This window comes from Panicum hallii, chromosome 2 (genome assembly GCF_002211085.1).
Source record: "Panicum hallii strain FIL2 chromosome 2, PHallii_v3.1, whole genome shotgun sequence".
NCBI classification, from domain to species: domain Eukaryota; kingdom Viridiplantae; phylum Streptophyta; class Magnoliopsida; order Poales; family Poaceae; genus Panicum; species Panicum hallii.
In genome coordinates, this window is record NC_038043.1 from 44,460,372 (window position 1) to 44,487,708 (window position 27,337).

Genomic DNA, 27,337 nt, shown 5'->3' on the forward strand with positions numbered 1-27,337 from the left:
TGGTCATTTGGAAGGCAACAGATGAGGCAGGAGAATAGAGATGGCCATGCTACCATACCATGCAGACATCTACACGTTGATCTTGGGCATCATATTCAAGGTGTAATTATCCCAACCAAGCATGAAAAATGAGGTCGCTAAGTGCAAAGAGAGGAGACAGCTTAGTAAATGAATATACACATGGGTCAACTTAAAAGCTTAAATTGATAGGAAAGGCCTAGCAGTTTGATTATAATACAATTTATCTAATACATCACTCCCTCCATTTAAAATAATAAGGCATATCGTTTCATTAGGACATGCCTTTGATTAATAATTTTCTCTATTGATAATAATTTTGTATACACAATATTGATGTTATTGAATTTGTATTAAATATTTTGTCCTACGATTATAGTTATGTATCACGTAAATGACATATCAATGGAGTAATTATGGTTCAAAGATTTGTCCTGACGTAAAGAAATACGCCTCCTGTAATTTTAAAAGGAAGTAGTATTCACCATCAGTTCTTTTCTGCTTTTTCCTTCTGATGAATAGCTAATTTTTTTGTCAAATAAAGGGTGGAAAGTGAAAAGTAGACATTTGAACAGGAACCTAGCTAGGTGACGCACACATGCGCAAGTAGACCTACGCTAAGAAAAAGGCTACTTGGTCGTTGCTTTTTGATGAGATCCTTTTGATTGGTGAAATTTGGACTCTTATGCGTATGAAGACCAAAAAGACCCTGCAAAGATGAATACATAGGACAAGTAGAAATGCAGTGTTGCTTCATCTTAATTCTTAAAGAAATGGAATCTTACTTCTAATAATACACAGATATTTTGCTTGAACACAAACCAATATAAATAGCACTCCGTATCTAGTAAAGCCACAACCGCAAATGTCACCCCTTTGGCTGCAGAAGCCCTGCATACAGCTTATCGCTCGGCCTCCAGGTGCAAGAAAACCTTCCATTTGGAGCCTAGCAGCAGCAAGCTACTCAACTGGCATGGCAGATGATATGCTATTTTATTTCATCAATCAACAGTTTAGCTCTGCATTATCAATTCCACAAGCTTCCAAACCCATCATTCCTCTTGGGCGATAAACTCTCGGCCAAACCGGCCGGATCCTTCTGGGGAGAATGACAAACGCAGAGACAGTAGGATCTTAGGTGCTAATCACGATACGAGAGAAATCCCTGTTTATTACTGAAGAGCATAAAAAACAGTTAGCTTAATAAAGTGCTAAGTACTACTGCTGTATCCATTGCCCAGACGTGACTACTTTGCATTACTGAATGTTTATATATACTGCCATACTGGATCAACAAAGTTCCTTTATTTATGTGTAAAAGAACAGGGGAACGGGGTTCTGGATCAGATAGCACAGTAATGCAGGTAACTACCCCTCAGTCATAGTCGCCTTTGCTTTAACAATTAAGCAGTAATAACAGACCAAAGTATCCAAGAAACGCAGAGAAATGCGAGGTACAGTGTTTTCACTCCATTTATCACCTTTGGGGTTTTTTCAATAGGGAAATATCTGCAGGCCTAGCTAGCTGCTACAGTGCTGCAGCTTTGGATTAGACAGTTCCTCATGGACCACACCACATTGGAATTGAACTGCCACTTGAATCCGGTCATTTTATTTACACCTGTGATTTTCTTGCAGCTGGAATTTTTACTGCATAACTGAACTCGATCCAACACCTATATACAGAGGTTTTGGAATTAAATTATGTTAAAAAATAATAACATGCCTGGGGTTTCTTCATATTTAGTTCAGTGTAGTTGAGTAATTAGCTGACTAGCCAACAACTGCAAGCTTCCATCCAAGCAAGCAAAGAAACAAACAGGCATCCATCTTTACATGTGTGTGTGCATCTAAACTCCCTTTCCATGCTCCAAAAAGGCCTTTATCGGTTGAGCTGAGATGCATGCGCATCTTCACCGTCTTCCTGTACTCCTAGCTGCTGCAAGGGCAGTTAGGACACAATGCAAACCCCAGCGGCATTGCACTTACCAACTCTCCCCTTTCATCCCATATAACCCCAAAGAAAGCTGCTAAAACCTAAAGCCAGTGTGGAAAGCTGCCTTCCTCCTCCTCCCTCCTCCCTCTCTTCTTTGGTGTTGTGTCTGTAGCAGCTCCACAAAAGCCAACTCCAAGACCCCTTCTTCCTACCACCTCCACCCCCCTCCATAATTCCTTCTCTCCCAGCACAAGCCGAGTTCTTATTATTATACTACTGGTACTTACTCGGCAGCTGTACTCGCCTCCCTTGCTTGGCCTCGTTTCTTGTTTGTTTCCCATCTGGTTGTTGATCCCTTCTTCCCCTCCGCCGCTCTGCGGCTATATATACGGCCAATCCAATCCCCACCCTCATTCGCCTGATCAAATCAACTGGGGAGGTTGGGGAAAGGGAGGAAATTTTATTTCCTGGCTCTCCTTCTTCTTCTTCTTCTTGTTCCGTAGTATTGTTGTTAGCGCTAGCTGTGTTCTTCACAAGATCGCTCTCGCTCGTGTCACCCATGCTGGGCTTCTGCGCCCCCGCGGCCGGGTCGCCTCCGGACGACGCCACGCCGGAGCCGTTCCGCTCGCTGCAGATCGCCACCACGGCCGCCGCCGCCACGACGAAGAAGAAGCGCCGGCCCGCCGGCACACCAGGTAATAATCACTGCCCCTCCAATTGGTTACATGCATGGTAGCAAAGCTCGCTAGCCGTAGATGCGCGGCCTGCCGAGATCGATCCGTCCTGCATTAGCATGTATAGAGAGAAACTAAACCCGGCCCGCCCGAGCGTTGCAGACCCTGACGCGGAGGTGGTGTCGCTGTCGCCGCGGACGCTGCTGGAGTCGGACCGGTACGTGTGCGAGATCTGCGGGCAGGGGTTCCAGCGCGACCAGAACCTGCAGATGCACCGGCGGCGGCACAAGGTGCCGTGGAAGCTGCTGAAGCGGGAGGCCGGCGAGGCGGCGCGGAAGCGGGTGTTCGTGTGCCCGGAGCCGAGCTGCCTGCACCACAACCCCTCCCACGCGCTGGGCGACCTCGTCGGCATCAAGAAGCACTTCCGCCGGAAGCACAGCGGCCACCGCCAGTGGGCCTGCGCCCGCTGCTCCAAGGCCTACGCCGTCCACTCCGACTACAAGGCCCACCTCAAGACCTGCGGCACCCGCGGCCACTCCTGCGACTGCGGCCGCGTCTTCTCCCGGTCGGTAATCGAAAATCATTCTTTTAGTTTGCTTGGCTTCCAGCGTCGTCTAATATATTCCTGTAGAAGAAAATCGATCGATTGAAACCGTCGCAGACATTTTTTCCCCCAGTTCATTTTCTTTCTTCTTTTCTCGTTCGCCGTTGAGGCTGGAGTACTCCCATCTGAGGCTGCACGCCGGGCCACGCTGACATCACAGCGTGGTAGTGAGTGCCGCACTGCCGGCGCCGGCGCCGGCTCCGCTCTCCTTTTGGGATGTCTGCTACTATTGCGCCATTAACGGGGAAAGGAAAGGGAGGCCGGAACGGCGGGTGGATCCGAGCGCAATTCCCGAGGGCAACGCGCCCTCCTCCGTGGGCCGTGCGGGCGTAGTCGTGCGTGCGTGGGCGCATCGATCCCTCGGTTCGGTAGCTTTGCCTTTGCTGGTGCCTGCTGGGTTCCTTCCGCCGCATGTGTTCCCGATAGGCGCCAGCCGCCGCTGCCTTCGGCTTGGGGGGTTACCGGCTTTGTGCCCGCGCTGCAGCGGCAAAGGCAGCGGCTTGGCAGCGTTGCTGGCCGGCGCGCCGCTCGATGCCCGGCCGCTCGGCAGCCCCCGGGCAGCGCCAGGGCACAGAAGTCCACGCCTGACACCGCCGACCCCGGCCGGCCTCTTTGGATCCTCTAGCCGTGGTGGCAGTGACGTTAATTCATCGTCGTCTCACACGCTCACACATGCAATAAAGTCTCTCTGGTTCTTGGCTTTTGTTCTTGAGTTCACGCGGCCATGCACGCATCCTTGGTCGCCTTTGCACTGGCTGAGATACTGGTAGCCAAAATGTTCTCATCTTTTTTTTTGTTTTCCAAATGATAAGGGAATGTATGCTTATTGGCAGACGAGGTGATTATTAGTGCTCTAATTTGGTGATCTGTGCATCCAATGTGCAGGGTGGAGAGCTTCATAGAGCACCAGGACACCTGCACCGCCGGGCGGGCACGGGCGGACGCCTCGCCGGCGTGTGGTGGCGGCGGCGGCGGCCTGGCTACTGGTAGTGCCGGGTCGCAGCAGCAGGCGCCGCCGCCGGCCATGTCGCTGTCACGGACCGCGTCGAGCACCAGCCCGTCCAGCGACGTCGTCATCAGCCCGGTGGCCTGGCCCGGTCCGCCGATGCCGAGCCCTACGGCCGCCGCGTTCCACGGCCGCTTCGATCGGGTCCCGTCGCCGCGGACGCCGCCGTCGGAGCACCACCGCGGCGGGCACACGCACAACCTCGAGTTGCAGCTCATGCCGCCGTCCTGCAGCGTCGCGGGCGGTGGCGCGCCGGGAATGCCGGCGTTCTGCGGCCCGCAGAGCTCGCCTGCCGTCTCCTCGCGGGGCAACGCGGCCGCCGCCATGCATCTTCAGCTGTCCATCGGCGTCTGCGGCGGCGGGTCCGGGGACGCGGGCGGGCGCGGCGGCGAGGCGCTGGCCGCGGCGAGGGCGAAGCAGGAGGAGGAAGCGCGGGAGCAGCTGCGGCAGGCGGTGGCGGAGAAGGCAGCGGCGGATGAGGCCCGCGCGCAGGCGAGGCGGCACGCGGAGCTGGCCGAGCAGGAGCTGGCGAGCGCCAAGCGGATGCGGCGGCAGGCGCAGGTAGAGCTGAGCCGCGCGCACGCGCTCCGCGAGCACGCCGTGCGCCAGGTCAACGCGACGCTGCTCCAGATCACATGCCTCGGCTGCCGCCACAAGTTCCGCGCGCGGCCGGCGCCGCTGGCCGACGCGGCCCCCGATGTCGCCTGCAGCTACGTGTCCTCCGTCGTGACTGAGGGCGGCGACGCCGAGGTCGACGAGCCGCTGCCCCTGGACGCCGACGGCGCCAGCATGCGGCGGCGCCAGCACGCCATGGCCATGGACATCGTCCTCTAGGTAGAGGCTAGATCGAGCTAGCTAGCCTGCCTGATCTACCTTTCAATCACCTGCTGTTTTACCAGCGAGACGCCCGTGTTGGCGCATGCGCTTGATGTAATCGATCAGATGCTGCTGGTATGGAAGATCGCTAGCTCGATCGCGCGCTCCGGTGCTGCCTAGTGTTGGAGTCCAGTGAGCAGCAGGAGAGGTAGCCAAGCGGAGACGAAGACGAGGGCTAGCTGCTAGCTCACTGTGACGTGCATGGAATCTTTCGGTGTTTGCTTCCCATTGGATCTTGTTGGAAAAACATTGCTCATGCATGAAAAGCAAGTTGATGATGCCCTTTGTAAAGGTCAGGCATTCATTCAGTAGGCACCCTACAAAGGATAAGGATCGATCGCATGCATGCACGGTCTTTGTCGATCACAACCAACCACTACTAAATCCAACAACTGCAATGCATCGATCTGTTTTCATTCTTCGGAGTAAGAATAATCTTTAATTTGGTAGACCATAAAACAGTAGTGGCCGGGGGATGATCTCTCAGCCTCAGCCGTTTCCAGTAGGGGCCAGGCCAGGCCATGCCATGGCCGATTCGAGCAGCGGTTGGACCGAGGGGCGGAGGGCGCCAAATGGAAGCGGCCAGGAATGGTGTTGGAAGTGGGGAACCGAGTGGAAGAATCTGATGGGGGACAACGAGCTGCCGGGCGCCGGCCGGAACACGAGGGGAGCTGGGGAGGGGTGGCCATGGGCGCGGGAAATACCACGCGCACTAGAGAGAAAATCTCAAAACTCCCAGGCCGCGCGCACTGTTGCGGCTCAGCGATGGCACTAGTAGTCCAAAACAACACGCACAATCATGGGTGCATGTACGCCAGAGATGACGCACAGCACACAGTCTCCCTCTGCATCGACGTCTCCAACTGAAATGATGAAACGCTACTGCAGCAGGAGAAGGGAGGAGGGTAGGAGGAGACCAGCTAGGGAGTAGGGATGGGCATGGAAACAGATGCGGACGCGCGCATGGTTTTCAGTGCCAGGATGGCTTTCTCTTCTTTCTTTCTTTCTTTCTCGGTCTACTAGCTCGCTCCCCAGCTCCCCCTCCAGGCCGCGGCCGGCCTCCCTTGTCTGTCTTGGCTAGAGATACCCCTGTCTGATCTGTACCGTCTCGTAGCACTGAAAGATATGCAGAAAGCTCTCGCGGCGCCCTCTGCCATTGTCTGCACGTTTGCTGCCTGCTGCATGCGTGCATGTGTGTGCGTGAGCGTGTGGGTGGGGATGGAGATGGAGATGGAGGCCACACCCACAGGTGACTTGTACGAAGCCCGAACGAGCTAGGCAGCTCCTCAGATCATCACTCATCTGGCACTGTGCTGCATGCGGCTAATTGCAGATGCAGATGCAGATGCGGCAGCCATTAAAGCGCGCTAACCAAGCGAAGCAAAGCGCTCTTTTTAGATGACGAGCTGGAAGAACATCCGTGCGTGCGCGCCGGCACGGCATGGAGGCCGGCGTATCCGCAAATGCGCTGCATGTGATATGCGCTGGGGCTGCACCCAGCCAGAAGAATATATGGGCGCGGCGCCTCCTGCATGCTGTGTCATGTGTAATGTGTTTTTTTTTAATGTGGTAGCAGTCTCTAGTCTCTACACACTAGCTAGTACTATAATGTCTTCGTAGAGTAAAGTGTTTGATAAAAACCTATCCATATGTTGGATTATTGGATAATTATTTAGCCCAAATTATTGAGGAGAATCTGAAACCCTCACTAAGTACAGAAATCATTTGTGCTGTCAGTCGCTATTACCGGTCGCTATTACCGTCCGTCAGCGTAAATTGATTTGTACTGGCCGTTGGCTTAAGCGACCACCAGCACAAATATGGGCATTTGTGCTGACGGACGTTTATGTCGACCGTCAGTACAAAGTATGTTTTCCTTAAGAAAAAATTAAACAAATATTTTGTATAAAGACAGATGAAGATAAATTTTATATGAAAGTTATAGAGCTCGACGAGATCTAAAACTACAATGTTGTACAAGACCATTTACTAGGCCAATATTCATTACCATTTCTAAAATCAAATTATAAACCTTGTATCCAAATTATAGACAACATAAGATGAAAACAAACCTTATATTCAAGTTATAGAGTTTGACGAGATCAAAAAATTTTGTAGTTGGTAAATTTTCAATCGAGATTATATTTACTAGGTCAAATATTCATTACATTTCTAAAATCTAATTTTAAAAATGAAAATTTGAATTTTTTAAACAACCTCGGATGAAGATGAACTTTATACCAAAGTTGTAGTGTTCAACAAGATCTAAAACTTTATAGTTGATAACTTTTTAATTTAGGATCATTTAGAGTATCAAAGATACAATATAAGATTCGTAAAAGTGATACCAAAAGAATAATATACCTTGGAAAGACAAGAAGTACTGTGTAGATTAAAGATGGCAACGAGTACAAAATATCCGCGTGCCCGTGGATAGCAAAACCCGACGGGCGCGGATACGGGTTTGCAATTATACCCGCAGGCGCGGGCGCGGGTACAGCGTTAAACCCGACGGATATCTGCTAATGAGTTTGAAAAAATAATATCCGCATCCGCAAACCCACCATACCCGATTTAGCGGCTGACATGTTGGTCCTAAACCCCTAATATATAGACTTCATTTAGGGTTTCACCTATCTTCTCATTCCTTTCCTTCTCCCGCACCTAGCCGCCCCTTTCCAGTCTTCGTCCTCCTTTCCCCTTCCTGCGTGCCGCCGCCCGCCGACCCTCTCCTCCTCCTCCGGCCTGTCCGCCGCCTCGGTCCTTCCCCCTCCTCGCTATGCCGCTCGGGCTTGGCACCGCCGTCCCCATCATCGTCGACAAGCTTCTCCCCGAGTCCTCGTGCGCCACCGCCCCCTTCCGCTGTTCCTCCCGTCGGCTGGCCACCAACATCCTCCCTCCGCCCAGGCATCGCGTTTTTATCTTATTTAAATTGCATTACCAATCACTCGCTTAAAAATCTTTTAAACCTTTTCCGCCGCTTGAGCTCCCGAAGCCCACCTCCCGATTTTCCGCCGTTCCGACATCGCGAGTCTCTTCCTCTTTTTCCGCGGAGCCGCCCGTCCCTTTTCCTTTTCCACTGGCCCCGCTGTCCCGTTACATCACCATCGTGTCGCGGTCGGCCGCGTGCGCCTGCCCGGCCGCGATCGTCAGTGCCGCGCGCGTATCCCCTCTTTTCTTTTCTCATATTTTGTTTAAATCTATTTGATTTCTCTCTTCTAACTTTTTCCCCAGACTCTTTTTTTTTGCGCTGGCTTCCTCTTTCTTTTTCTCCCCTGTGCTGCCTGCTGCCTGCTCGAGCTGTAGCCCGCTCCTTGCGCGCACGCGTGGGCTAGCGCACGACCCGCCGCTGCCCTCATTGCTGGCCGTGCACGCGCGCTCGCATCACGGCGCCCGCGTCACGCCACGTCCGCCGCGGCCACTGCTACTCGCTGTGCCGCTGCGTGCCTGCTGCCCGTACACACCAAGCCGGCGTGCGGCCCGCTGCTGCGCCGGCCCGTCTCCGTCCCGTCCCCTCGCCCTCGCAGCTTGCGTCTTGTCCCTGAGCATCCCGGCCGCCATTAATGGCGAGGCTTCTGCAATGCCCGTGACCCTCCCATGCCGGCCATCTCCCCTCTTCCTCTCGGCCTATAAATCAGACACCAAGCCGCCCCTCACTCCGCCCACACCGCCCAGCACCTCCCCTCCTCTACCTCACGCTGCAGCTCGCCGCCGCCGCTCACCATTGCCGGCCACCACCCATCTCCGTGGACAGCCCTCCGTAAACCGTCTCCGCACGAGGTGAGGGCTGGAATCGGACCCTCTCGGCCTCCACTCTATTTTTCCCTCCTCCCTGGGCGTTGCCATGCACCAGGGGGCCGGCGCCCATGGCCTAGCCACCCCCCTCCTACCGTTCCCCTCCCCCTCCTGTTCTGTCTCGAGGAAGAAGAAAGGCAGACTTATGCATAACCCCCTCCACTTTTCCTCCTTATGCAGTCCGCAGCCCTCCATTTCCTGCGACATTATGTTCTGAATCGATTCCAAACTCCACCACGCATCAAATATTCTCTCCAAGTCTCGGGATCCACATCCGACAAATATTATAGTCTTCTCTTTTTTTTAATCGAAGCTCTCTATTTCCCTCTTTTTTTAAGCTCGTCGGCGAACCTTATTTTTATTGTGTGATTGTTTGTGTGTTGTAGCCGACGGTGTAACCGAGGAGGAGTAGGACCGCGAGCCGGAGTCCGAAGACCCGTACCTCGAGGAGGAGCTTTTGGAAGGCTTTGAAGACGGCAAGTCCAATCCCATCCTTTGATGCATATTTATCCTAGTTTTATAAACACAACCTATTGGCCTGTTTTATAAAATGCATTGTTGCATGACATGGTTGGATAGCCACCCCTTGATTGCTATGATGATTCCTTGATGACCTAGATTAATGTCTATATAGGGTTTGCTCTACTGGACGTTAACTACTGCTAGAGATGCTTAGGATCTTTTATTCCCTTTATTATATTTTAATCATGACCACAACGCGCTTTATCGAAAATAAAGGTGTGAGTGTTATAAAAGATAAAATAGGATTTTGGGAAAATAAAAGAAGGATATAATCTGATGAGATGGACGGTATTTCCTGTGTGAAATGCCACAGGTGAGCTTGCACCTTTGTGGTTGAGCATGGTTGAAAGATGTCCGTCTTGTCAATGTAAGGATGAACTGAGGTGTCATCTTGCCTAACCCACTTATCGTACAACCACTCGACCGTTGTGTGGGCAACGGCTTAGCATAAACCCCACTAGTTGTTCTGCTAGCCAAAAGGAGAACTGGTGAGCAACGGAAGATCATGGAGAAGGAATACGATCTGTGTGAGTTATGTCCCGGTTATGACTTTGTTGATAGGTCATTAACCCCACGGTTGCTTCCGTGTTGGCTAGTTAGATCCAGCTAAGGTGGGTAATGGTTTTGTTAGGATCCGCAGCGACACTAAGGTGTTCGTAGTGCGGTATCCTACTTATGGGTAAAGTGTACAACCTCTACAGAGTGTAAAATCTATTCGAATAGCTATGTCCACGGTATTGGATGAGTTACGGCATGGTCACTTCAATAGACATTTTGGGATGGTTGGTTTTGTGGCGTGAGTTGTTTTGAAAGTGTCCGGCAGTTGTGCCGCGAGCTACTGTGGACGTGGAGTCCGGTAGCATTAAAACTTGGATCCTTTGTGTAGGATCAACCCCACTTATTATTCGAATACTACAGAAATATTTTGAGAAAACTCTTTTATTAAGTGAACCCTTGCATATGTAAAACCTCGCTTTATCGCAAATGAACCCTAGCCTTACCCTTGATATATCCTGTGCATGATCTTTATTATCCCCCTCCGTGGGTGTGGTTGGATTTGTTGAGTATGTATGTACTCACTCTTGCCTAGCTTTTACAGAGGAGGATCCGAACTTCGTTCCTGAAGACGTCGAGTAGGTCGCCGTCCTGCACCCAACCTTGCCTGTGGTTCAGGGTCTTCACAGGAAGCTTACCATGGCGCAAGACTCTGATGTTATCTTAGATTTCATTGGCACTTTAGTTTGCCTTGTAGTCCTTATGTTGTCACTCTTGATAGTGGCGCTTCAGTGCCCGCTACCTCGACGGTTTGTACGGTAATGAATCATCTGATGTAATAAATGTATTATCAGCCTCCTGAGACTGATATTTGTATCACATTTAGTCACCTCGGATGAGGGGACGCTTCAGTGCGGCATAGGGACGCGCACCGCGGCCCCCCCACCCACCGCTCAAATCCGGCGCACGGGGATGGGGGCGCGGCACAGGGACGCGCGTCGTGGCCCAGCCACCCGCCGCTCAGATTTGGCGCACGGGGATGGGGCACGGGCGCACGGCCGCTCCCAGGACTGACGCGGCCCTGCCGTCCCAGGAGACGAGGGCAGCGCCTAGGTCCCCGCGGCGGTGGCACCCGACGCCCGCGCCCAGGCCCTGCGCTGGCCGCGTCGAGGTTCCCGCGCTGGCCGCGCCCAGGCCACGCGCCGGCGGCGCCCGACGCCCGCGCCCAGGCCAGGTGCTCTTCGTCCTGCTCCTGCGCACGGGTACAGGTATCCGCGGGCACGCAGGTATCCGCAGGTAGCGGGTATGGGCGTTGTTTCCTACCCGTGACGGGTTGCGGGCGCGGATGCGGGTACGGATTTTAGCATGTAGGTACGGGTTTACAAAGTTGATATCCGCGCGGATTTTACCCGTTGCCGTCTTTAGTGTAGATGCGATGGCAAGGAGGGAACACGCGAAGCAAGAGGTCTCGGGCTCGAAGCACGTACAGCACATATGCTAAGAAAAATATCGAAAAAATATGGGACTTGTGTCAAATGATAGGCAGTTGGGTGCATGCCTACTAAAATGAGAAAATATTTTTTTCATTTCACTTTTACATTTTAAAGTTTTAAAATGATAGAAATTGATTTGTGCTGGCGGACGCTTAAGACGATCGCCAATACAAATGCATTTGTACTGACGGTCGTGCACCCCAAAACACAAATGTTGATTTAAGCTGCCACAAGATTGTGGTGGGTGTCAACCGCGAACACAAATACATTTTGACCGTCAGTACAAATAGTTTTTTAGTAGTGCCTGGAAATATAATGTAGTACCAACCTAAATGTGCATATCTTGGACGGGAGATTCAGGCAAGGATTCCACCTGGATTCTTTATCACATTACTGCAGTATAGAAGTCTTGATTTTACTATTTTCATAATAGCTGGGATTCCATTTCTCACGATTTCATATTCCAATTTTTTTAAAAAAATTATAGTTACGGGATGTATTATTATATTTCATTTTTAGTATATGAAAAAGTTGCATTTTTCCGAAAATAAAGGTAATAATTTTACAAAAAATGAAAGAACAAATTAAGTTGCAGGTAAAACAAGGGGTCATATAGTTTGACTAATATTAGTCAAATTACGTGCCTGCTTAGTGTACAAAAACTATATCCTTATATTCGAATTTAACATGTCTTATAACACAATATTGATGTTCTAGTAATTGATGACATATTTGTAAAACGAACTGATGGTCAAAATATACAACCAAAAACCTTTTGCATTCAAATATTCCATATAAAAAGAAACAGCATGGACCGTGGCATTATAATTGTGCAATGGATGGTGGTTTGGTGGTCATTCAACACAACATACACAGTGGAGTGGGGGCTAATGCTTGATGTCATTGAATATGTGCGACAATCATCAAGAGGTGAAATGGAAGGGCTGTTGTGTAGTGATTTAGGTATTAGGGTACATATTACATACAAGATAGACACCACATATCGGGGACTACATGGTGTAGGTATTTTTTCTTAAGGAAAAAATATCAACCATCTAATAACATATTGTCTTTAGGAGAAGCGAAGGTGTCATCTTTCTATTTCAAGGTGTTCTCTGGTTGTTATTCTTAGGCAACTAAATCCCTCCAATCCTCCAATTGATTTTTCTAAATAGAAAATAGAACCTTGTGGTTATTTGTGCAATAACAACTCTCTGGCCGTCTTCCCACTACTACAGATCCTCTCATTCATCTTTAATATTTGTTTTGGCTGCTGTTGGACCCGGGACTAATGAAGATTTTAGTTCCGGGTCCAACAGCTAGAGGCCGGGGAAAGAAGAGAGTGGTCTTTTATCCCGGTTGGAACCTACCTTTAGTTCCGGTTGGAGGCTCCAACCGGAACAAAAGGCTGCGATACCCTTGTAGTCCCTGACGAAATCTACAGCTAGGACAAAAGACGATCTGCCAACGCACGATCTCTTTTTTTATTTCATTCTCCAACTCCCTCTCTCTCCCTCCTTATCTTCACCACTCAGTCACTCTCCCCGTACTTATCCTCTCCTCTCTCCCCATCCTTATCCTCTGGTTGCTCTCCTCATCTCCACCGCCCCTTCCTTCTTCCTCCACCACCGCCTCCCCTCCCTTCTTCCTCGCACACGGGAGCAACGGGGGGCACGTGCGAGCAGCGGCCGGCGCGCGGTGGGCGTGCGGGATCTTGGCAGCTGGCACGTGGGGCCTTCCCCCGCAACCCCTTCTCCACCCTTCCTCCGCTGCCCCCACCCCTCCCATCTTCCTCGCGCACGAGAGCGGCACCGGGCACATAGGAGCAGCGGCGCGGGACAGCGGCGGCCGGCGGGCGTGCGGGACCCCAGCGGCCGGTGCGTGGGACCTTCTCCCGCCGCCCCCTGTCCTCCCTTCCTATGCCGCCCCCTCCCCTCCCTTCTTCCTCGCGCATGGAAGCGGTGGCGGGCGGGAGCGGTTGCGGCCGACGCGTGGGGGAAACTGTCCATCTCCTCCCTTCTTCCTCCTCACGAGAGCAGTGGTGGGCGGCGCGGCTAGACCCTGCTAGGCCTGGCCTCGGTGGGGGCGGTGCTGGCGGTCTGGCCAGGCCCCGGCGGGAGGCGCAGCTAGATCCCACTCGGCTTGGCCCTGGCGAGCGGCAGCGTGGATGGATTGTTTTTTTTCAAATATGTATATGTGGCCAGATTGATTTGTGAATGATTTTGTGGTAGTAATTGATCTTGTGAAGGATTAATTTGTAATTGTAATTGATTTTATAGTTGCAATTTGGAGAAATATTTGGAAGCTGGCTCGTGTACGGGAGCCGGCGAGCTGACTTTTTAAAAAAACTATATTAGTCCCGGTTGAATAGGCGCCGGGACAAAAACATCGGACATATTAGTCCCGGATAGCCGGTCCCGGTTGGGAAACCGAGACTAAATCCGGCTTCTAACCGAGACTAATGAAGGTTATGTATTATTGTCCCATCGTGTACTGATCGGGGTGGGGCACCCCAATAGGCAATGGCAGAGTCAGCATAGAATGTAGCATTGCAAGAGTAGGGCAATGGGCAACGACAAAGGTGCTTCTGCAGCCATTGTAGTCGGAAGCCGACACTCGTATATGTGTGGTGATAATTAAGAGGCGAGAGCTGAAGTGGAGGATAACGATTGTTGTGTCGATGATGTACATAGTAGGCAAAAAGTGCGTGGGTGTGGGAGTTGTAGTCTAGATTTAGGAATTGGATATAGTTTATATAAAAGATATTCCCTCCGTTCTAAATTGCATGTCGTTTTGGCAAATCTAGATGCGTAGCTTTTGCTACGCTCCTAGATATACACGATACGTTATGTCTAGATACGTAGAAAAACTATATATCTAGATTTGCTGAAATGATCTATAATTTGGAACGGATGGAGTAGATACTAGCTATTGAGGAATATATGATATATATATATATATATTCAAAGTTTGAAATTGACCATTAGTTTCTTTAAAAAAACATTAACCACCTAAAATTATGGGTTCGTCCCATGGTCTTTATAGGTCAAAGTTGAAGTTAACAATGTTGGCTTCCCTTTTAATATCATCACGTGCCTCTCATCAATTCCTTCACTTAGAACTATTTTTGTTCATATACATATGCCCTTTTAGTTATATTTGTGAAACATTCAATCCAGGTGGAGTTCCAAAGTCCAAACTTGTGGACATCATAGGTAATTCCCAAGGAATTCAAACATGATCTTATTCTATTCATATATATTTCCCAAATTCTTTCATTATTTGCCATCCTATTTTTCATGGATCAATGCAATGATGCAACGACAGTACACATGGACAAGCTTCTGATGGTCGATGCTTATAGCCGTATCGACGCATGCATGCGTTGCTGAATCGCTGATTACTGGTTGGCGTTCATCGATGCCTTTCTTCAGAGTTCAGACTTCAGGCGAGCTTTCTTCGCCCCAGTACTTCCACGCCATCGTTTCAGTGCTTCCCATTTCCAGTAGCCCACGAGCAACCTAAGCAACTTTTCCTCAGGTGGCGAGAGTAACAGCCGCGCGCAGGGACGCGTCGGCCGGCCGGCTGGCAGCTCGATCCCGTGCGGGTTTTTTGGCGAGGGCGTCCGGTCACCGACCGCCGTGCAAGCAGCCAAGCAGCGCTACCGGCCGCTGCGTCCTCTCGTCTGCATGTCGCAATGAATTCAGGGCGAGCTCGCTCGTGGGGCTGGCAGAGGCAGGCGTTGGTTTCTGGGCACGCAGCTGCCTTTCTACGTCTCGTCTCTCCTCTGTGTCGTCTGTCCTTGGCCTTGCTTGCCCCGCGTTGAAGACACTGATGATAAGCATGGCCGGTGTAGTCGTCACTAGTTCTAAATGCGTTTTGGTTCCTTCTCCTTCAATGGGATCTGCAAGGACGAGTAATGGCGTGTCTTGATCAAAACAGCAGCCGGCCGGTCGTCATGCGTGGAACAGTAGTAGGAAGAACTAAGTCAATGCATGCGCAACGGACGAAACAAGGCTAGCTGTCAGCAGCTGAAGAACAGCGGCCGGGACTGTCAGTGACGAGCTCCATTTGGTTTGGTACCCCTTGCCCGGTAAGCATTGAGATCTGGCAAAAAGATCGCCATCCAAGATTACCAAAATCACCAAGTAGGCAAAGTAGGCTGGTTGCCTGTTTTCCGCGGGCAAGCCTAGATCCGGCGAAATTTAGAATTTTTGACCTGGTGGCCGTTCACGATTACCTTTATGCTCACGTTCTTGCTCATGAAAACGTTGCGTTCATGCCGGCCATTCTTGGCACACCTCTCTCTCTTCTGTCTCTGGTTTCAATTTTTCCAAGTTGTCAACAAATGGCCGCGAGAGCTGGCGATCATCCTCAACCGCATTGACCCCGCCGTGCCGCCACGGCCGGCCCGCGAGGCCGGCGGTGACGAGGACGCAGGTGAGGAGGCAAGGCGCGGGGACCCGCGATGATGACGTCCGTGCGGCAGTGGTGGCGCCGCGCCGCCGCGGCGCTCAAGGACAGGAGGAGCCTGCTCCTGGTGCGCCTGCGTCCGCGCCGGCCCGGGCCGTGGGCGTGGCACCACCGGGAGCTGGAGGCGGCCGTGATCCGGGCCACCAGCCACGAGGACCGGTGGATGGACTACGGGAGCGCCGCGCGGGTGTTCGCGTGGGCGCGCACGTCGCCCTCGTCCCTGCGGCCCGCCATGTGGGCGCTGGCGCGCCGCGCGCGGCGGACGCGGTGCTGGGTCGTGGCGCTCAAGGCGCTCATGGTCGCGCACGGCCTGCTCCTCCGCTCCGGCCTCGCGCCGCCCGCGGCCCGCAACGGGCGCGTCCCCTTCGAGCTCGCCGACTTCCGTGACCGCTCCTCGTCCTCGTCGTCGGCCAGGTCCCAGGCCTTCTCCGCCTTCGTGCGCGCGTACTTCCGCTTCCTGGACTACCGCTCCCTCTTCGCGGCGCAGGAAGACACCGACGACGGCGTCGACGCTGAGTGCTCCGGCTACCAAATGACCCTGCTCGACCGGATAGCAAAGCGGCAGTTCCTGCTGGAGCTGCTCCTGCAAATCCGCCCGTACGCGGACGGCATGGAGGTGCCGCTCATCCTCGAGGCCATGGACTGCGCCCTCGTCGAGATCTTCCAGGTGTTCGGCGAGATATCCACCGGCATCGCGCGGTTCCTCGTCAGCGGCGTTACCGGGCCGGCGAAGCCGCCGTTGCGCAAGGCTGCCACCGCGGCGGGGGTGAAGATGCTCTGGCGGGCGGCGGAGCAGAGCGCGCAGCTCTCGTCCTACTTCGAGCTGTGCCGCGGGCTCGGCGTGGTCAACGCCCGCAAGCTCCCGGCGGCGTTCGTGGGCTTGAAGGACGACGACGTCCGGCACCTCGAGGGGATCCTCATGGGCGACGCCCAGGACGATGGCAGTGACGAGGCCGAGGTGGAGGGTACGGCGCCGGCTGACGTGACGAAGGACGCCGCGGGGTCAGCGTCGACGATCACCACGGTGGTGACGACGGAATGGGTGGCGTTCGAAGAGGAGAAATCAAGCACTGGCGCCGTCACCTGCGGCGGGGGAAGTACGGGGCACGTCGGTAATCACTGGAACCCCATCGTCGCCGCGCCGTTGGACCTCCGGGAAAGCGGGAACTTGATCGAGCTTTTCTGACCTGGCGCAATGGCGAGGATGAATCTTCTTGCAGTTTCTTGTGTGCGCACGGCGGATTAAAAAGCTTAGAAGCGATTGCTAATTTGTCACCATACGGAATTGCAAGCTGTGTAAAATAGCAACTTGACTCGGTTTTCAGTTCTGGATCCAGTGTTTGTTCGTCTGCTAGCCAGTACATTCAATTTACTGGAGATCATTAACTGCCTCTCTGGTCCTAGCGTGTTACTGAGCGTACGTGCTTTTATACTGCTAATGAGATTTCTGTACCAGGAAAATTAAATTCTAGGTTAAATTGCTTTGTACTGCTATTTTCTTATTTTGGAATTCTAGGAAATATTTTCTTTTTCTCAAGAAAAAACTTAAAGAAAACTAATAAATACTTTACCTGTAACGAAATTTCATAACTTCCGATTATTCAAACTAACTTTTACGTATTTCTGAAAAATTGGATCGTAGTTGCTAGGTCTCCAAACCCATTTTCAATTCTTGAACTTAAGCAAAAAAAAATGGAAAATGGATTGGAATAGAAATGCAGCGTGCATGGGCCGGAACTTCCATTCGGTTGAATCTTCTTAATACTTCCCTCAGCCCATTTCACCACGAGCCGTCCCGCCTTAAGCGGACCCATTCATAACCCGAAATATTGTTGTACGCCCGTCTCGGCCCAATCCGCGGGAGGACGGCAGGAATCAAGGCCACTGGCCACCGTCGTGTGCGGTCTGCCTGCTGCCTGCCCGGTGCCCGCGCCGCACACCCGCCGGAGCCGGACCGGACCCTGCGCCGCGGCTCGCCTCGTTGGAGACCGGCGTCGGAAGGGGAAACGGCAGCTAGCCCGACGGAGGCAGTGGCTTAACGGCGGCGCATCTGATTCTGATCTTGTATCGCACCGGTGCCCCTCAAACTCCCATCCTCTCGGCCGGCCCCAAGCATCCCCGTCTCCACCGGAGCGTTCCGTCCCCGCGGCTTGGCATCAAGGTTCCCGGGAGGATGGCTGCTCCAGCGGCAGGCGCGCTGGCTCCGCTCGCAGGTTGCAACCGCTCAAGACTAGCACCCCCCCCCCCCCCCCCCCCCCCCCCGGGGTGATTTATCGTCTCTCTTGCTTGCCTAATTCGTTACTCTTCCCCTCAAATTTCCGTCGTTCCCAGGTTGGTCTATGCTCCCGCTGCGCAGCCCGGCTCCGTTATACTGCCGCAGGAGCCCTCCACTTCTCAAGGTGCTCTATCTTCAATGGCCCTAGAAGGCTAGAACCAATTACACCCTGCTCCTCCTGTTCTTTATCATGTTTCCCGATGTAATTAGGTTACATGGTTTGCATTTTAGGTCGCCAAGCGGCAGTCTGGTGGTCACCGATTTGCTCCTGCCAGCCTCCAAAAATGTGCGGCTGTGTCGGATCATGGACGTCAGCGGGCCACTGAGTACCAGATTGATGATGATGAACCGCTTTGGTTGGCAGTGTTCAGAGACCTCGCTGTGTAAGTGTGGATTTCCCCCCTGGTTGCTCTGTCCGAATGTGAAATTGAATTCTGTTCCTTTGTATTGTTAGGGGTTTGAAGGGATTGGTAGCTTTCTTAGCTGAGCAGCCTAGGCAACTGAAGCACCTAGAGTGGCCAGGCCTTCGAAACACGGTATGCCCCTTGCATTGGACCTTGTTGAGATGTTAGAAAGTTTCCATGATACATTGCTAGACATTGTAATTTTGTGCCAGTATTAGGTTAGTATATCAGTAGAGACAAGGAAGATGCAATTTGAGCTTGTCGGATTGTGTTGGATTTGCAGCCTGCAGCTGATGTTGTGTAGGAGCACGTGCTAAACAGCCTAAACTAACTGGCAAACTATGATGGCAGTCTGAAGCTATAGATTGTTATTCAGATTGGAGTGGACATTTTTTTTCTTTTGACCATGGTATAAAATCAAAAGGGCAGCAATCTAATTGATGAATGAAATGTGGATAAAATTTGATACATAACCTGAATTACCTTCAACCAAGAAGTGTCGATATGTGTTTATTTTCAGTAAAGGGCTAAAGTTTTCGTTGTTCTTATGCCTTTCTCGATGAAGTGCTAAATTCTGTCCCTATCCTGAATTCATGATTCTATTTTTCACTAGATTTATCTGTGTCAGTTTTCTCTCTGAGTCTTGAATTTATTGGTATGCCGTATCCATATGCATAGTAGATGGGCAAGGCAGATTTTAACCGACTTCCAGATGCATTTTTAATAGCTTCACATTCAAATTCTAATTAAGTAATTATAGAACCGGCATTGGGGCCAATCCTGTGCAATTCTTTTGACTCTGTCTAGTAGGGCATGGCTAGGACTGGAGTATAGGAGTAACTAGTTCGTTTTAGAGTTTTGGGTGATTAATGTTTTTTCTGTCCTTGAAGTGCAGGGGAGGGCATTAGCCACCTTATTGTGATGATTTTATGCAGTAGTTTTTTTTAAAAAAAAATAAAGCAGCTGCATCAAAGAATCTTTACTTACCTCTTGATTTAATCAAATCATCATCATTGGCAGCTGAAGACGTCTACACTTACTCTTGTACTGGTACTTTTGTTTATTGTTGCATTGTCAACTATTGATGCTGCCCTTTGCTACGTGCTGGCCTTGCTACTTCGAAAATCTTCCTAGAATAACGGTATGTTACTTCTTTCCTTAGACCCAATTCTTTTACAACCCTCGTCCATAGTACATTTAATATCAGAATGCAGGTGCTCTAGTCTCTTATAAATGATAAATTTAGTAGTTAAACTGATGATATTTTTTCTTGGATTTTGCGTATTGCTAGTGCAGTCCCTTGCCATTCATATTATTCTTCTGAAGAAGTAATTACAAATATTTGCAATGCCTTATGTATGCCATCAAACTTACTACATCGGGCGAATTGATCTTTAAGGACCACATCTTGCAGTTATACTGACTGACCTGCAGGTTCTTACACGAATTTAAGTGTTGCTGTATAGCACGCTGTTGATTTACTGACTTGTGATTCATTGATCAGCAGGAATATCTGCCTATTGCTTTGATATGATTTAGCTGGACAAGATAGTAGCAGGCACTGCAGCTGTAATGCAAGCTCTTGTTGTCGAAGGGGTCAGCGATGTTATGCAGACTGGAGCTAGGGGGGAGGTGGATCTTGTCCCAGTGTACCATGTTATTTTGAGAGGATTGAGAAGATCGAAACAGATGCTCCGCAACAGGTGCTGATGTGATGCAGATGCTCATTATAGCATTTAAAAGGGAGATACCTGGTTTCAGAAGTTAAAAAAATGGTATTGTTCTCTGTGGAACAAGTAAATAGGTCTAGTTAAAACTTGAGTTCTGATTTAGCACAGAAAGGGCACATCCTGGAGAGATTTGTGCGTGGTGATTTGTAACTTCCTTTTTGTGTTAGACAGACTTGCTTGTAACTTGCTGGTCCATCATCTAGGATCTGAAGAAATTTTTTTCCCCCAGATGTGCTGCCCACTTTGTAGTGTTGACAAGCCTTTCACTCTGATTTCTCGTTAGTATTGAGTTGGTGAGTCCTTATCAAGATACAGGTCTACCGTTGAGCTGCAAAATACAACTTACATGTTTTGCTAATCATGGAAGGCTGCAAAATTCGAAGGGAGCCAATTCAACATACATTAGGAGAACGGTGCACTTTCCGTGATGTCATTAATTTCCGGATGAAATTGCAATGCTGCACGTCTGTACCAATGTGAAAATATTACTGAAGGGTCAGTCTCCTAAATCCTGATTCATTTCTGCTTATCCCTTTGGAGAGTGTTTGGTCTGCAGCTAGCTACTCGATTTGGAATATGCAATTTACAGATCCAAGCATGATACAAAAGTATATAAAAAAAAGCGGTATGCGAGAGAGTTATGGAAGAAAAGGTGAACCGATCACCCTGCACTCCAAATTGTCAATGTTTCGTGCAATAAGTACTGGTTTATTGACATAATGTGCACATTTATATTTGATCTCGGTTGTGATTCGAGGACATGGATAGACACAATTCATTGTACCAAAATGTCACGATAAAGATGTGTTATTCCTCCAGGCACTCTCTTTCATAATCCTCTCATTTCCATTGTTGAAAAAAAAAAGGTAAGTTTGCTGCCAGTGCTTCCAAAATTTGATGCTCGGCTACGATTATGCCTTGTGATCGAATAATGTTGATCCTTATGATCGATTCAAGAATTAATTAGAAAGTGATAGGAAAAGGCGGTGTCATGATGCCATTGCCATTGAAGCTTATGCAATATGTTCGTCTCGAAGTTCACATCTCCATCCATTCCCATCGTATTTAGAGCCATATGATCCAAAGAGTTCATTCCCCGATGCCTAGGATCACACGTACCAGGCAAGCATATGATTCAAGAAAAGAAGCATGCATGCATATGAAAGAAACGGACTGTGTGTTTATCTTCATTGTTCTTCGCAGCATGCGAGCTCAAGATGCACATCGGGGCACACAAGGAGTACTGGAGCACTAGAATCTGTACATAGATTTTTCATAGCCCTTGGTCAAGGCTGCAGCACACAAGCCAATCGCATAAGTTATGATATGTTACAGCTGGGCTGACTGCCCAAATCCAAATCACTCCCTACATCTTTCGCCTAATCGTCAATCTACAGAGCCAACGGCTTGAAACAATTCAACTCCAAACCCAACCCAAACCAAGTCTACCAACCCAATACTTAGTAGTCAAATCCGAGCTAGATATATAACATCAGGAATGTACATACTATAGTGCTCTCCATTTACAATACTCAATACTTGGCTAATCAGATCATCCAATCATCCTGTGAGGGAAAAAAATAACAGGAACTATTTAGTTAAATCAGTGATAATTGCCCAAGGCTGTTAAAACTAAAAAGCAATGCATCTTAATTCTGGAATAGTACCAGCAGTATGGAGTTCATCCAAGAGAAGGGGATTCCGGTTCAGAGCCACTGATGGATGTAAATGTTGACAGCGAATCATCACCGAAGTTCAGATGAGAAGTTGATAGCCGCCTCAAATCACCAAAGTATCTATTGTGGCCAGAGTACGATCTGGGCGTCAGAAGCTCAGGAGTAGCACTGCCAAGAGATGATCGCCGAGGAGTTGGAGTCTTGAGTCCATTAGCGTTTCCATTTGGCCGGTACCCATTTGTCTTCCTATTTAAGCTGCTCGTCCTCTTTGGGGTTGGTTTAGAGCCAAAAATCGCTTCTTTCTCTGCGAGTAGGATGCTCTCCAACTTCTTCTGGTCCTGCAAGGATGCAAAACTCAGTAAAAGTTCATATCATTTAAGAAATTTTTTGCAATCAACAAGGGTAATTCGTAAGCATTTCTACCCGGTATCGTCGTTTTTCCTCTTCTTTCTGTTGCCGGCTAAGTCTGTACTCTTCAAGAACAGATATTAGGCGCCCCTATTAAAATAGCATGCAAATCAACAAGTTAATCAAATAACTAAGGCACTGTTCGTTTCCTACCCTCTAAACTTTAGACCCATCACATCAAAGAGAATCTTGCTATTTAGAAGTATTAAATAAAATCTGTTTATAAATTTTTTTGCACAGCTGGTTGCTAATTCGCGAGACAAATTTAATGAGCCTAATTAATCCATAATTTGCCACAGTGATGCTACAGTAATCATCCGCTAATCATGGACTAATATACCTCATTAGATTCGTCTCGCGAATTAGCACTAGGGTTCTGCAATTAGTTTTGTAATTAAACTTTATTTAATACTTCTAAATGACAAGATTCTCTTTGATGTGACCCCTCTAAACTTTAGGCCGCAGAAAACGAACACACCCTAAGAAGAAGCATGCATGCTATTGGTCATCCAATTTTGCACTTACCCCATCATAGAGAAAGGGTTTATTTCTTGCGTTTTCCCAAGCAAAGGTCCGGTTTATCAGGTTGTCCACCATACCTTTGAAAATTCTGGGTCATGCATTGAAGAAACTGGAATCTATACATAATACTATAACACTCGAATTGAAACTTACTTGGGATTTTTGTGACCAAAATCCGTGCCTTTTCGGCCCGCTTAAGGTTTATGTGAGCACCCCTTCCAGCACTATACCGCTTTGGGTCCTGCATAAGCTCTTTGGTGTCATTTTTTCATGGTTTAATTTATTACATGTTCCTCATGAAAAATGAAAATGGTCAGTGCTTCGTAAGTGGTTCCTTCTTTCCACCTACACTGAATTAGTTACTATTTGCGGACGTACGAGGTATGTGAAGCATTCTAATTCCATTCTAGAGATGTTTACAGTACCTGGTTATATTCTTCAAGCCAAGCCTCTTCATCACAAGCAGCGATCCACTTATTTATCCTGTCCATTATATCTTTTCGGCTAAGGGACTCTTCTTTTGCTTTTAATATCTGTGACTCAATATTTGCCAGGAGCTCAGAGGGGTCGATGAGGCCTGGATGGAACAGGCACAAGAATGTCATTATTTGTATTAAAAAAAACCGCATGAGACATGTGAATGTAGCAGCAGAGCAAGATGGATAAAGAACAACCAGAATCGATCAGAGCATCAGTTTGTTCAGGGGCCGTGCTGACATCAGGTTCTATGTGTGCATTTTGGCAGATCTCTTCTAATTCTCTCCTCCTTTTCATGACAATATCCTTCAGTCTGCTGGTTTTTAGTTTTGTTAACCTCTCAACTTCAGCTTCCATCTGCATGAGAAATGAAAACATGAATGACTACAGTAGGCTGGGAACAACGTTTAAAGACCTGAACAGTGAACAACAACAAAGAGATTGAACCTTATCGATTATTTCCTGGGAGAGAACGCCAGATGATGTGATTCCCTCCTCTGGTAATATGAGAACGCTCATTACTTTGCTAAATTGCCGCTTCTCTTCCTCAGGCGAGTCCATAAGCTTCCAGAGTTGGCACAGTGATTCCATCGTCTCTCTCATCTGTCAGCAATGGATCATTTGAAATATGTGTTACGAACAATTAACATTAACTTAAAACCGGGAAGAAAGGAATCTTGAAACGACCTTCTGGATTCGAGACTTCCGTTCTGCTTTTAGCTTGGATATAGTACTAGCAAGGCCATCCAGTGTGCTATCGCTGATGTTTCTGGATTGCTCAACACCATTCTGATGTAAACTAGGATGAATTTCATTTACAGTAGTTCCAAAATTGATTCCAAGGACTATACATAAAGAGTGCACTTCATTTATATACTCCAGAACCTTGCGAAGGCGCTCAGACTGAAAATTTGCAAACAAGGATCAGAAGTAAATATGAAGCACTGAGAAATTGTGAAAGTTGCATGCGTTCCTAAAAGAACTAAAAGGGTTCCTAGCTGCAGAGAATTAGACAAACTTCAACTCTATAGAATTAAAATACACTATATTAGAAATGTATATTTTTGTCAGTGAAAATGTGAAAAAAGTTTAAAGACCAACCAAGTCTTCTTTAGCATCTGTATTAGGTATTCACTTTTCCAGAGCACTCAGAAGACGCACCTCTGCTAACTCTACCAACTATGCAATACCAATACCAAAATCTTAAGAAAAGCAGACGGTCAGATTCAGGATGTATACCTTATCTTTCTGAAGGGCACGAAGCTGTGCTTGGTAACTGTTGAGCTTCCTTGTTGACAAGTCATGTTGATCCTCAGCAAGACTGCTCTCGTTATCACCCTGATCATTATATTCGCTTAACTCAAAGCGGATCTTATCGATCTGCGATCGAATGTCAGAGAACTGTTTGATCCTTTCCTCTTTCTCGCATTTCAAGTTCTCCAATACTGGAACGACAGCGGCGAGTTGTTCCTTGAGCGATACAATGCCCTTGTCTTTCTGCACAAGTGTTGAAAAATCATTTCTCGATCACACATCGCACTACACAAGAGCTGTATTTCGTCTGTCAATAAACTAAACTCTGCAGAATATAGTGGAATGCAAACTACTGAGTAACATTGGTAATGTGGAAACTGAAGCCCGAGTACTTCCCTAGCGGCCTAGCTGTAAAGAGAACCTTCAGGATTCTTGAAAATCAAGTCTCCTTGGAGGCTTCATATAACATATATCTACAATTCATATCCACTTCAACAGGAAGCAAATCATGCATGCCCTTACGCAACCAACCTAATTAGTGCGTCACCATCAGTTCATCACCATGTATGGTTGTATACCTTCATGTACAGCTTGTGCTCCCCTAGAGTTGCCATCAGAGATGCAACTTCAGCCTCTTTGGCAGCCACTGACTGGTGCAGCTGGACCCTAGCCCGATTGGCATCGTCCACCTTCCTGCGGTAGACTTCCAAGCACTCTCTTTCGATGTCCAGCAACACCTTGTTTTTCTCAACCTCACTTTCTCCTACCTCTGCCCAAATTTGCTGATTGCAAGAAACAACATTGCATGAGTTATGGTCAAACACAACCTTATGATCAAAATAGTTGTAGAGTTAAACTAAATACAGATAAAATAGCACATCAGTTTCAGAGCATTTTGGTTAGTACGGCCTGATACTAAGCAATAGCATATTAATTTGTAAAGGTGCACAGTAAAAGCCCGATTAGGTTAAAAGAGTAACTATTGTCACATCTTAACTGCCTGCTGCACTAGAGCCAACCAGTATTGCCTTTTGGGCTGCTGAAGAACCAGAAAGGTGAAAAGGGAGAGCCATCCACAATAAAGCCACTGCACTGCATCAAGGAATTCACCAGTTCACCACCCAGAAAAGGAGATGATTGCACGAGAAATCGTCGTGCATAACTCAAGGAGCAGAAAATTTTGCACTTTTCTGTGACAAGTGTAGCCCCAGGAAGGAAAGAGCAAGCAGCTCTCTGAAACCATGAAAGAAACCTAAGCACAGAGATTCTAGCCGACTAACAACTGAAAAATGCCAAAAATGGCGCTAAAATCTGCAGAAATGCAAATTTTCGCCCAGCAAAAGCGATAAAACCCGAAGAAGAGCAAAGAGGAAGAATTAACCAAACACACGAGTGAATCGAGAAATACGAAGATTAACATCGACATTTAAGAAAAGAGAAACAGAGCGAGGAAGAAATTGCAAAAACGAATTTCTACAGCAAGATGAATACCTGAAGCTCCTTGAGCAGAGCACCACAGCTGGTACCTTCCATGACCAAGCCCAGGCCAGCGCCTACGCCCACCATTGAAGACCAAGCGCTGGAGACTTCCGCTCTCCACTCTCCAGAGACCAGCAAGACACCACAAGGAAGAGCGAGGAGGAAGAAGTGAAAGGACCGGACAGGATTCAGGCTCCCTGACACATAGGCGTTCAGCTACGGCCTGAGCTAGGCCATGAGCAAAGCTGCAGGTGAGCTTTCTAGCTTCCTATTCCCTCGTCGCCTTGGGATGAGAGAAAGCAATACGAGCAGGTGACGGAAAAAGAGACACGAAATGCCAGCAACCTAGGGGCCAAAGAAGCTCTTTTTCATGGTGGTTTTGGGAGTTTTAAGCGGCAATTAAGCCATCTCCGCCTCCTTTTTGCTGCTTTTCTGGTTGCTACATGAACGGATCAGAGGTGGGAGAAATGGTGGAATGGAGGAAGAGAAGGTTGAGAGAGAGAGAGAGACTGTGTATCTGTATGAGAATTTTGCAGGCTCTCTTTCTCCCTATTCTCGCTGGTGCTAGGTGGTTAGGGAGGCTCTTTACTTCTTTATGTTGGTGCAGGTTGGGAGTGAGCCATAGCACTGAGAACTGAGAAGAGAATAAGAGGTGGTGGAGGGTAGAGGCAACAACGGAGGGTGGCCTTTGTTTTCAGTTATTTAATGGTGTGGTAAGGTGTGCACCTGTGCTGTGCATGCAAGATTCCCTCAAACTTTTGCCCAAACTATTCCAACTGATGTGGTTTCGGTAGCGATCTTAAACTAAAAAAATGTATCAAATGGGAAATGCTGGCGCACCATACTGCCATGGATGGAACAGGTCATATCCTAATTACCATGAACGCTACAGTGCTGTCAGTACGCTCACAGTTTTGTATAAGAATACCCACTTAACACGGGCATAATGTTGTGGCGTACTAGTACTTGCCAGACACCTCTACCAATTGCGAGGTTTTTCTTTTGACAATCTGTCTGATGTACCAGTTAATTTTTCTTGATCCTCTGATCCTAAGGTAACATCCGTACCGGCAAAAATTCTGAAAAAGCCTATTTTTATGGCCAGGGCCAGTACTAGCTTTGCAACTTCTGTTTTTTTGAAAAAAAGGTTGCCTGCAACTTCTACGAAGAGCAAACAAAGGCGGTGTTTGGTTCCTGAACTTATTTTAAGCCATATCACA

At 48.9% G+C, this 27,337-nt stretch overlaps 4 protein-coding genes across 7 annotated transcripts; 3 read left to right on the forward strand and 1 right to left on the reverse strand.

Annotated features, from left to right (window-relative positions):
* Nucleotides 1-2,077: 2,077 nt before the first annotated feature.
* On the forward strand, nt 2,078-5,513 carry LOC112882696 (protein indeterminate-domain 16-like). Its single transcript, XM_025947813.1, has 3 exons — nt 2,078-2,649; nt 2,791-3,193; nt 4,118-5,513. Exons 1-3 carry the CDS (start codon nt 2,514-2,516, stop codon nt 5,070-5,072), a joined length of 1,494 nt encoding a protein of 497 aa, XP_025803598.1. The 5' UTR covers nt 2,078-2,513; the 3' UTR covers nt 5,073-5,513.
* A 10,374-nt stretch (nt 5,514-15,887) lies between these two features.
* Nucleotides 15,888-17,078, forward strand: LOC112879508 (putative clathrin assembly protein At1g25240). The gene has a single exon (XM_025943774.1). The coding sequence runs from the start codon at nt 15,888-15,890 to the stop codon at nt 17,076-17,078; it is 1,191 nt and encodes a 396-aa protein (XP_025799559.1).
* A 666-nt stretch (nt 17,079-17,744) lies between these two features.
* Nucleotides 17,745-20,531, forward strand: LOC112879290. 4 transcript variants are annotated; one of them, XM_025943509.1, is made up of 6 exons: nt 17,745-18,105; nt 18,224-18,291; nt 18,399-18,550; nt 18,622-18,703; nt 19,592-19,712; nt 20,076-20,531. In XM_025943509.1, the coding sequence occupies exons 1-5, from the start codon at nt 18,066-18,068 to the stop codon at nt 19,703-19,705; spliced, it is 456 nt and encodes a 151-aa protein (XP_025799294.1). In that variant the 5' UTR covers nt 17,745-18,065; the 3' UTR covers nt 19,706-19,712; nt 20,076-20,531. The 4 variants fall into 4 exon arrangements, with proteins under 4 accessions (XP_025799294.1, XP_025799293.1, XP_025799295.1 ...); XM_025943508.1 differs by having other exon boundaries at nt 20,079-20,531; XM_025943510.1 differs by having other exon boundaries at nt 19,706-19,712.
* Nucleotides 20,532-21,542: 1,011 nt separating this feature from the next.
* LOC112882587 (65-kDa microtubule-associated protein 6-like) lies at nt 21,543-26,782 on the reverse strand. The gene is made up of 12 exons (XM_025947669.1): nt 26,130-26,782; nt 25,217-25,420; nt 24,624-24,881; nt 24,072-24,287; nt 23,832-23,987; nt 23,582-23,741; nt 23,333-23,484; nt 23,061-23,148; nt 22,911-22,984; nt 22,401-22,475; nt 21,969-22,315; nt 21,543-21,866 (listed from the first exon to the last, which is right to left on the reverse strand). Exons 1-11 carry the CDS (start codon nt 26,202-26,204, stop codon nt 21,983-21,985), a joined length of 1,791 nt encoding a protein of 596 aa, XP_025803454.1. The 5' UTR covers nt 26,205-26,782; the 3' UTR covers nt 21,543-21,866; nt 21,969-21,982.
* Between the last annotated feature and the right edge of the window lie 555 nt (nt 26,783-27,337).